The sequence below is a fragment of the Aptenodytes patagonicus genome, chromosome 7 (genome assembly GCF_965638725.1).
Source record: "Aptenodytes patagonicus chromosome 7, bAptPat1.pri.cur, whole genome shotgun sequence".
Taxonomy (NCBI): domain Eukaryota; kingdom Metazoa; phylum Chordata; class Aves; order Sphenisciformes; family Spheniscidae; genus Aptenodytes; species Aptenodytes patagonicus.
This window is the reverse complement of record NC_134955.1, coordinates 60933184-60944108: the sequence shown is the minus strand read 5'-3', so window position 1 is coordinate 60944108 and position 10925 is coordinate 60933184. Positions and strand designations below refer to the sequence as shown.

General features: G+C 52.7%; 1 protein-coding gene across 2 annotated transcripts; it reads left to right on the top strand.

Annotated features, from left to right (window-relative positions):
* Window positions 1-5677: 5677 nt before the first annotated feature.
* ANKRD9 (ankyrin repeat domain 9) lies at window positions 5678-8882 on the top strand. Of its 2 annotated transcripts, none has more exons than XM_076345485.1 (2): window positions 5678-5732; window positions 6049-8882. In XM_076345485.1, exon 2 carries the CDS (start codon window positions 6118-6120, stop codon window positions 6994-6996), a length of 879 nt encoding a protein of 292 aa, XP_076201600.1. In that variant the 5' UTR covers window positions 5678-5732; window positions 6049-6117; the 3' UTR covers window positions 6997-8882. The 2 variants fall into 2 exon arrangements, with proteins under 2 accessions (XP_076201600.1, XP_076201599.1); XM_076345484.1 differs by lacking the exon at window positions 5678-5732 and adding an exon at window positions 5853-5871.
* The last annotated feature ends 2043 nt before the right edge of the window (window positions 8883-10925 follow it).

The following is a 10925-nucleotide window of genomic DNA, read 5'->3' as shown; positions in this document are numbered from 1 at the left end:
CACAATGTTCAGCTCAGATGCAATCCAGTCTGGTCATATTAATACATCTGGGATAATATTTTTAACAACCAACATCAAGCTGAAGGCCACAGCCATCCGCCAGCGCCAGGAGCTCTCTGACCCTTCTCATCTGCTTGCTTACGAAACAGAAAGGCTCCCCAAAAGGTACATTTTCATCTTTTAAGGGACAAGTAGACTTTTCAGCTTCCCCCTGTAACTCACTGGATCAAATTTAATCTCTGCTGCAGTTCTGGGAGTTTCCCTAGGTTTCCGAAAGGATGAATGTAGCTCATTTATTACAGGTGCCAAAATCAAGGCTTAATGAGGGGTGGCCTGCGAACCTAGCCAAAATAAAGAGGACACTGATGATAGCCTGTCACCATCCCTGAGGGCTTGTGAGATACCTACAGCTGAAGGACCGTATCACCTTGCTGTCCACCTCTGCCAGACCACTTTTCTCTGTCAAGGAACCAGAATAAAAAATAAGTTTCAAAGCGTTAAAAATTGGGTTATCCCACCAGTGGACACCGACAAACTCAACAGATCCATGACACCAGTTGAGACATTTATTCAGCCTCCCATCAGCCGGCACTGACGTTCAGCAGCGGTCAACCCTCACGCTACATACTTCCTCAAGAGCCAGTGGAGAGATTTCCTTTCCAAAATGAAGTGTTTCAGAGCTTCACTCGGGCTCCCAAGTGTCATTTGGGATGCAGATTTTTGGAAGGGTGTCACGTTTGCTCAGCAGCAGCCAGGAAACAAGAATAACAAGAGAAGGCTTGTTCACTTTGCTGTTTCCAAAGCAGTTTTTCTTTCATTCTGTGGGTCAGGATGGAGCTGACCCTATAACGCAGCAGAGAAAGCAAACCAGCCAGGGTTACGGGCAGCTCAGGCACGATGTGAAACGATGACTCATACAAAGTCAGGCAAGTAGAGAGTGCCTGCAATACAAAAGACTGAGGAGGAAGAAGAGGTGGGTGCTGAGAGAGACAATGCAGGGATGAGCAGTGAGAACAGGTTTCAAGGCCACGACTCCTCCCCTGGACAGAGTGATGTTGTCTGATGGTTTCAGCAAGGGAGCCGGGAGCAATGCCTCAATCCAGATCACCGCTGATTCACTGCAGCGTCTTCAGCGGTCTTGTTTCTCAAATGGAAATATTTTCCCACTTCCCAGGAAAACTTCTGTGTCTTTTTTCCAAAGTGATTCAAGATTCTGAAATGAAAGGACAGAGTGATTTGTAACAGCCACTTGCAAATACGCCCCCCTGAAAAATGGAGACGGGCAAAACAGGCACACAAAAGGCATGTACGCGATGGACGTTACAGACTCAGAGATGGGTACAGGAGGGGGATGCTTTCCTCTTCACATCTGATGTGCAATACACATCCATGGTGAGTTGCCCTCACCACCATGCAAGGAGGAGATGTGCCCTCCTTCTCGGGGAGGGAAAGGACAGTCCCCGGGCAGCCTTCCTCGGCTGCCCTCCCATCCCCGGTCCCGCAGGCAGCCAAGGGCCCTACCGCCTGCTTCACGGCTGGGTGCTCCGGAGATGATATAAATAAGGATGAGCTCATCAGGTGGGGAACCAGCAGCAGCAGAGGAAATGAAACAGAAAGGTTTCTGGAGAAAATGTTTATCTAAGGCTTCCACGAGGTGTCAGCAACAGCTATTATTCATCAAAGTTAAACAGAGGTGCCATCCACCTCTTCACCTGGCGTGTCCTCACCAAAGGAGAACAAGTCCTGTCTAGTGACTGCGACAGCTCTGCCTTCCTGTCTCCCTGCAGGCCAGCACCGGGTGACCAGCCTCTGTCCCCTGTCTAAGGACAGCAGAGCAGAGGGGTCCCCACGCAGGGCCAGGACCCCAAGGACCAAACCAATATATTTGCATATTATCCCTGACCTAAAGAGGTCACCGGCTAAAACAGGATGGTTGAAGTGGCGTTACTGCACCCATTCTGCAGATGGGATGCTGGTGGCACAGCGAGATTAAACTGGAGGTCAATAATGCAGCCACAGTGGGAGGCGGACATACAGCATGTATATTCCAGTCCTCCAGTGCCTCTGGTGCAAACCCCTGACTCCCCTCACTCATTACATCTCTCTGAAGGTGTTTGATTTTAGCTAAATGGGACATTAGGCATTTCTATCCAACTTGTTAACAAACACCCCAGGGCCAGAGGCTTAAAGCAAAGCAGCAGCTCTGCTGCTCCAGCCCACCACGGGTCTGGGGCTGTTGTCCAAACTCTGCTGACCTTTGCTCCCAAGCCTGCTTTCAAGAGAGGAGACCGGTAAATGTTCAGAGTCGAACCTGCGCACAAAGTCCTTGCAAGGACTGGAGTAAAACCTGTATCTTTCATCCCTTTTAAAAAATGAGCAATGCACTATTTGCCCATCTTTTATCTCATACTCAAAAACCAGCACTAAACATTAACTGTGTTCAACGTGCTCGCTGATACTGCCTATTTCCGTATTGCTTTTAATTATACCCACAATCATGTCCATTAAGTGAATATTATCCTGCCCTCAATTTAATGAAAACCTCAGGAAACAAATGACGTCTGCTACAAGAAATGGCAGAGCTTTTCCCTTTGTCCCATTACATGTCTGGGTTTCAGTAGCATTAAGTGGGTTTTAGTTGGTCACAGGCTGGAGAAACCAAAGGATCAAGGTCCTGGAGGAGGGTGAAGAAAAAAATAGCTCCAGGACACATCACATTACTCAGACGTGGTCGCACTGACGGAGTAATCTTCATCATGTGCCAAGGAACCTGTGATAAGCCCTCTCATAGTCGGATCACTAATAAGATCAGTTACTTAATTCAAAGTGATTAAAACCAGGCTGGACTGTGAACAAACAAGTCATGTCCGTGGGCCTGAGCATAAAATATACATCGCTGCAAAAATAAAACCTTCTGGGATATCATGTTTTGTCACTAGTGCTGGGCACGCTATAAACAATTTTGGGGAAAATGCAGTACTTTTTCTCCAGCGCAGCCCACAAACAGGCTGCCTTTCCTACAGGCGGGCTCCTGCTTTGACTGTATGTGACAAATACATTTTGCAAACAGGGGCCAGCCTCAGGGTTACCCACCGGCTGCAAAGCCGCGAGGACTCAGCATGCTCTGGCCTATTTTTAAGCCAGTTCTGGGGCCCAAAGCACACGCTGGTTGTAGCTGGTGCCCCCACCTCCATAGGAGAGCTTGGCCCGAGAAAAACAGTCCTGCTTCCATGCCAAAGACATTAATTTCCTACGCAAAAGCCAAGTTGGCTTTGCGACTATGCTAATCCCCTGCCTTTGGGCTCCGACGCCCAGGCACGTGTGGAAGATGAGTAGATGAATAGAAAGGGCTGGGCAATCTGCCTCGTCACCACGCTGGTCATCCAAATCAATGGCAATGTCCCGGCAACGTCAGGGAAAGGATTTGGGATTCATGGTCGGGCAGGGCTGTCTCCCAGAGCAGGCGGCACGCAAAGATGCGGCAGGTACCACTGCCATCAGCGACAGGCGGCGAGGCATGGGCAGGTGAGGCTGTGCTGGACACAAAGGAAGGGCTATAGAATTAGCTATTTTTAAACCATTTCTTTTGATCCTGCACTTTGGTACAAATTATCCCATGCCTGCAGTAATAGGATGCGACTGAAAGGCGAGTGACTCGGCAAGAGCAGGGAGCGGCGGAAGCGGCTGCCTTTCATCTGGAATCGGACACCAGCGATGAAAGAGGATTTTCCGTGCCACGGCTGACATCCAAGACGCCAGGAGCTGCGGTGGATCCGCGGGGATCCTCGGATGACGAATCGCACTGACAAACGCTGGACGTAATTCTCTCCCGCAAAGCAGCTCAGCGCACGTTACCCTGATTTCTCTTCCCTGGGATGTGGTCACCGAGAGTTTCTGAGCATGACAGTGGTATGCAGTGTCCTGCCCAGCTCGCCCACCTGCCTGCATCCCCTCGCACAGACCCCCGGATTTTGCTGTGAGCACCGTGTGGCAGGGAAGAAGTTACAAAGCAAACTGAGCACAGTTTAAGCATTGTTTCCCTGGTTGAATGGCGGTTCAGAAGAGGCACAACAAAGGGAGCGGTTGTTCCTCGACAGCTTCGTTCTCATCGGGGTCAAGGGGAGGGTTGGCAGCGTGCTGCAGGCTCCCTCCCCCCCACCCCGGGCAGCTTCGCAGAGAGGGCTGCAAGGAAGCAGGGTATTTCAGCAGACGCCTGACGATCCCCCCTGGTGTGCACACACGCATGTTGTGCTGGGGCACGTGGAAAGCTTTGCCCGTTCCAGCAGCAATCAGCAGAAGCTGCGCTCCCGCACTGGCCAGGGGAAGGCTGGGGAACCCCAAGGACAAAGAAACCAGAGCCATCAGCCATGAACATGGCAGCGACTGGCATCGCCCGCCTGCAGAGAGTCTGATCATACCCTCCTGATTGAGAGGGCGATGGCTGCAAGCAGGGGAGAAGCTGGGGGCCAAACACATGGTGCAGAAGAGGGAAATGCTCTGAACTGCCTTGGAGGGGGTAAGGACGAAGCAGATCCCATGATTTGCTGTCTGTAAGGAGGCCTTATGAGAGAGATCTCTAACGACAGCACTTGCATTCACCATGCTTTACCAGGGCGTGGCTGTTACCTGTACACACACATTTCAGTGCCAAGGGACTGCAGGCACCCCAGGGGGGAGTCCCTGGTGCAAGGTTGCTGGCAGTGCCGGGCTCACCCCACGCCACGGCCATCTCCTTGCTCTTCTGTAGCCAAAACCTGACGGGTGACTGTCAGCAGGAAGGGCTGCAGGCAAATGTCACTCTCCGGGAGAGAAGCGAGAGCCACAAGTTTCGCAGCAAGCACATGTGCGCACACATGCGGGAGCCCGCAGCCGGCGCTGGCTGAAGGGCAGTGCCAGCCTCCGGCCAGAGCCACTCGCGGGGGGTGGGCACGGGGCAAGCCGAGAACCGGTGTGGGCCAGGCTGGGCCCTGCTAGGGCAGGCGGGGAGGTGTGACACCGCCTGCCCGGGACCCCATGTGCCTGGGGCACTGCGTGTCTGCAGCCTCCTACGCCCAGGAGCCCGGTTGTCCCAAAGCCCCTGTGCCCAGGACCCCATGTGTCCAGGCCCCTGTGTGTCCCAGACCCCATAGACTCAGGAGCCCATACCCCCCGGACCCTATGCTTTCTGCACCCCATACCCCCCGCACCCCATATCCCTAGGACCCCACGTGCCTCTGACCCCATGCCCCCTGGATCCCGTGTCCCCGGGACCCCATGCCCCTGGGACCCCATGCCCCTGGGACCCCATACCTCCTGGATCCCACACCCCCAGGACCCCATGCCCCCGGGACCCCATACCTCCTGGATCCCACACCCCCAGGACCCCATGCCCCCGGGACCCCATGCCCCCGCACCCTCGGGACCCCATGACCCCGGCCCCCCCCCGGCCGTCCCGCCCCGCCCCCGCCGGGACTCCGAGCCGGCGGCCAAGTTTCTTGGAACTTTGCCTCCCGTGACGCACACGATGGTGCAAGGGCCCCGTCCTCTCGGCGCAGCCAATGGGCGCCCGGGGGAGCCGGGGCGGCCGCCAATCGGCGGCGGCTGGACAGTTCCCCGGTCCTGACCGACCTTCACCGCCCGGGGCGGGGGTGGGGATAAAAGGGCCCCGCGGCGGCGCGCCGCGCTCCCGGCCCCCGCCCCTCCACTGCGGCTGCGGCGGCCACCGGCAGCGGCAGCGCGGGGCCGGCGGAGAGGTGAGCACCGGACGGCCGCGCACCGCGGGGCGGGGGGGGGCAGGTCCCGGGCACCGAGGGGAAGGCGGGTCCCGGGCTCCCTTGCACCGGCGGTGTGTGCGTCCCGTGCACCGGGGGAAAGGAGCTGCAGTGCACCGGGGTATGGGTGTCCCCTGCACCGGGGGCGGGGGTTGTGCGGTGCGGCGGGGCCGCCGCGGCTCGCTGCCCCCCCCCCCCCCCCCGCGCCGGCGGGAGAAGCGGGCAGGCCGGCGGGGAGGCGAGCGCAGCCCGGGTGAACCCCGGCCGCACGGTACTGAAGGCTCTTCCGCTCCCGCAGGTCCGGGCCCGATGCGTCCTCTGTGCGCCGGGGTGGGAGGCAGTCCCCGGCGGAGCCCGGCCACCCGCCATGCCCTGGAGCGTCCGGTGGGTCGGCGGCCGCGGCGCCCAGTCCCAGAAGCAGTGCAAGAAATCCTCCTTCGCCTTCTACCAGGCGGTGAGGGACCTGCTGCCCGTCTGGTTCCTGGAGGACATGCGGACCATGGAGGTCTTCCACTGGGAGGACGGGGGCAAGGTGAGCGTGTACTCACCCTCGGAGGCCCTGCTCTACGCGCTGGTGCACGACCACCAGCCCTACGCCCAGCACCTGCTGACTAAGTTCCCCCAGAGCGCCCTGGCTGTGCCCAGCCAAAGCTTCAGCTGCTGCCAGTCCTCGGCCCCACACCTGGCCATGGCCGTCCGCTACAACCGGGTCCGCGTCCTCTTCCGAATCCTCAAGGCCATCCAAGCCTTCCCGCCGAGCGACAGAATCGGCCACCTGGACCGCCGGGGCTGCAGCCGCGTGGAGGGCGGCAAGACAGCCTTGCATGTGGCCTGCGAACTGGTGCGACCCGAGTGCTTGCTCCTGCTGCTCGGGCACGGCGCATCGCCCTGCTTGCAGGACAGTGCCGGGAATACCCCCCTCGACACCTTGCTGCAGCAGATTTCCCACACGCCGGCAGTTAACACGCGTGCCAAGCTCCTCTGCCTCGACTGCCTCTTCTTCTTTGTGCCTCAGGACCTCCAGTTCTCAATGAAGCAGCAACTGTTGGACAACCGGCAGTGGTGGCAGGACCTCCTGGGGGAGAACAGGTTCCAGTGCCTGCTGGGCTTAGCTCCCCCGTCACTGTTTGTCGGAGCCATGCGTGTCTTGATCAGGACCATTTCACCTGAGCATTTCCCAGAGGCTCTGGACAATCTGCCTCTGCCTCAGTTTCTAAAGCCTTTGGACTTGAAACTGGAGAGCTAGAGGGGTGGTATGAGAGTCTCCTGCTCACCTGACAGAAATAGACTGTTGTGCTAAAAATGTATTGGTATACAAAGCTGCTAATGCGGCAGCCAAGTATCCATTTTAATTAGAACTGTATTTTTTAAAAGAATTGTATCTGGCACTTTACAATATATTTTATTTAAAGATCCTTGTGGTGAGGTGGTCTGCACTGCATTTTATAAAAACATTCTATGGCATGTACAAATGAGGGTATGTGGGAGAATATATTTGTAAATACATCTGAATAAACCAGTGGCAGATGTGATCAAAAGACAAATTGAGCGACTGAAAACTCTGAAGTGGCATGTGCCTTGGGAAAGCATATGCGGGGTGGGGGAGTATCTTTTCGTTAGGATTTCCCTGTTACATAAGTGTCGCGGTCCTGGAACAGGATGACTCCTTTTTTACAGCTCTCCTAATACATCTTGGCAGGGATGCAGGGTTTTTTTAAAGGCACAGATGAAAACTTCCTCATCTTGTACACAAGACCAAAGAGAAGCCAGATACTATTAAAACTTCCCTAAATAAGGCTGGCAGGGATGTGCAGCTGAACAAAATATGTTTTAAAATATGCATAAATAACAGTTGGTTTCCTTGCGAAGTTCTCTCTGTTCCCCTTGGTGAGCCACGGTACTTGTTGTCGCGCAGAGGAGAGCCTGAGTACACACGTTGCTCTGGCCAAAAATGTTCCTGCCCTGGCAGGAGGCAGGAATGGACCCTGCAGCCACTCTGCGTGATTGCTGCAGGGTGAGGAGGGAAGCACAGAGCAGGAGGGCCAGCTTCCTCGTGCCTTCCCTCTGCTATGCCCAGAGGCATTTATGTAGGTATGGCAATGGCCCAGGTCCCTAGAGCAGCTTTTTTCAGTGGATTCCGGCCCCTGCACTGCCAGTCCCCAGCAGGATGTGATGGCTTAGGTTCAGCTGAGAGAGCTGTGGCAGTCTTGGTGTCCACTCTGGGTACCAGAGGAGTAGCTATGATATCTGGCCTTCCCCCAACCATCCCTTCTGAGATGCTCCAAGGTACATAAAACATCTTCACAGCTGCTCCAGATCAAAAAGCCCTTTATGGGTAATGTCCTGCCTCCAACACTTGTGTTTAGACACATCGAAGTCCTGAGCAAAGGGTTCTTTGCTCTGCAACCTTTACTCTACAGCATTGTGGGCAATCACACTGTGACAGCCCTGTAAAACTGGCACTGCCCCTGCCTGCTCTGCAGGGAGCGAGCTGCACCGGCTCCACCAGCATTGCAATGATAGAAATCTCCTAGGCCACAGCGCTGCAGCTTTGTGTCTGTTGTTGGAAGGTGTCAGTGAAACTGCAGGGTTTTGTTTCAGTGCTTAAAGTTGTAGCCAGGGAGTTGTTTGCCACTTGAACTATTTCAGCACTGTTGTTCCCTTTGGGGTCATCAAGGAACTGATGTGCTCAGAGAGAAGAGGCCATGTTCAAGGCACAGATTTCTTTATTCGTGAATTAATTTTGGTTAGGAAAAAAACCACAGAATGAGGCACTATAAGCTGTTCATGCTTCAGCAGAACAGAGTGGTATTTCATCTAAAATAATCTCCATACTGCATGCACAATAAAAGATAAGCCATACTTCTGAAATTTGAGATGCAACAGAAAGAAGATTGCTATTCTTAGACTGCTGGCACCGAAAATGTTTCCTAGAAAAGCAAATGTTCCTTTTTCCCAAGAAACCAAGCTGATATGTGCTCAAACTAATTACCATGGGAAATTTAGGTCCCTTGCTAGAAAGCATAGAACAACTCTAACTGTTCTCTTCAGTTACCTTGTTGATAATGAAAATACAGAAATCCAAAGAACTAACCCCTCGCTTAGCCGCTTAATAAAAAAATTTTGAAAAGCTATGTTGCTAAATTCTTTATTTGACTACACATTCCCCATTGCTTCTGTAATAATGTGTGTGGAGGCATCTTCCAAAAACAGATGAGAAGTAAAGCAGTCAGGTCTAACTTGCACATGGAAAAGTGTCTTGAGGTGGGGGAAGAGACAGAGCTGGGGGTGCGAGGAAAGGATTATCAGCCTTGCTGACAAAGACATAATGAGATTCAGCAGTGGGGAGTTGGTCAGTTGAACCGAGCGCTGGAAGACGCTCCAGCTCCCAAGCTGTGAGGGTAATTACACATTGGAACAGCATGACAGGCTGGGCAGGACATCCTACACCTTAAGATAAGCCCGTTAACAGAACAATAATTCAAGGCCAAAGCTGCCCCTGTGATTCCCTACAGCCCTCCCACCAGCTCTCGGGTAATTCACTTTAACAAACAGAAAGGGTCCCCTCAGTATGTTGTGATGGGTCCAAAGTCAGCTAACTGCTGTGCCCCTCCTGTTATTCTAGCACAGAAGTCAAGCCTGTTGCCGAGCCCGTGCTGGGATCACTCTGCTGAAGGTCACCGACAGACCTTGCTACATGTGGCTCATAGATGTGTCTGGAATGCTTAATCTGGAGAGGCTGAGAGGAACTGTGGGCAAACTACAGTGGTGACTACACAGATCACTCACCCAACTGGGTCCAGGCTTGTTTTCCAAACAGAGTCACAGCTTGGAAAAAGGCTGGGGCTTCTCGGCTTTGGAAACAGAAGTCCTTTGTTTATAGACCAAGCAATAGTGGCATCAGCTTTCCTCAGACTGACTTGCCAGCATGTCTCTGTCCTCTGCCACCTTTGGAGCACAGTGGAGTGCAGGCTCCACAGCCTGTTCAGTTCTCCGTCTCTTGGTGAAGGCTGCCAGCGAAAATGCCAATTAGTGCCAGTTGCAACACCATTGACAAGCTTAGTAAAGCAAACACAGACAGTCATTATGTCTCTGCAGAAGTCGCCAGTGCTAGTCAGGGAGCTGGCCACAAAGGTGTGGGAAAGAAGATTCACCAAGTCCTAACACCATGAGAGCACAGGGGTAAGGATATATACGTAAAAGCTTCTGTCTGACCTGCACAGGTTAATCTAGTCACACAAGGCGAATTACTCGTCTGTACGAAATGCTTTCAAAAGCATATAAGGCAGTATATAGAGCCAGCATTCCTGAAAAGCTTAGTTACAGCCAGTTCCTCTAAAAGGCTACTTTCTATCATGAAACAGTGATGAAATGTAATAAATACTTCCCATGTGTTGCTCAAGCACTTTCAAAACAAAATATTCCTACACTACCCACCTTTTAGTACAAAGTGGGTTTATATGTTGTGACAGGTAAAAAAGGCCTGAAACACTTTCATTCAGAAAGCAAGGGGAGAGGGTAACTACTGTGTTACTTTTATATTTGACTCTTTGCAATTGACTCCTCTCTGCAGCTCCCTTAAATATTTCAGGAGTTACAAAGTTTAGCCTGTCTAGAGTCTGCTGAAGGAGCTGAAGTCTACCGTAATTTTGAGTAACTCATTTAAAAGATGGATTTAGGATCTTTAAGTCTTCTTTTACCCAAAATATTGAGTAGTTAAAGTATTTAAATTGTTGCGAACACAAAACTAGGTGGTTTAAATAGTCTAAAAAAATCCCTTACTACATTTGTCTCAGTCTTGCTCTCTGATGTACTGTCCTGTCATAAAAGCTGCATCCTTGTTCTTGCCATGGTCACAGCCTGGTACGAGCATTGCCAGGGCACCTTAAATTTAGTGGAAGAAGCAGATATTAAGTACACCTGAAAATCGCTCCCTTCATGAATATGCATAGATTTGGAATATCAAGCCTAGCATCAGTTTAACACTCAGCACCGCACAAAGAATATCTGCTGCAAATAAGTAAAGCTTTCACACAGCTTCAGAGGGAGAGGACGAGGACTGTTAATGAACAGGCTCCATGTGGACAAGTCTTGCAAATTAAACCAAACAGGCAGGCATAAAGCAAAGGAGAAGAGGAAGCAGGAAACCACCAAGAGCACGACCTGCCAGGGGAG

What these genes read in the sequence shown, in the direction of transcription:
- ANKRD9 (XM_076345485.1), top strand. Translation starts at nt 6,118, where the DNA reads ATGCCCTGGAGCGTCCGGTGGGTCGGCGGCCGCGGCGCCCAGTCCCAG.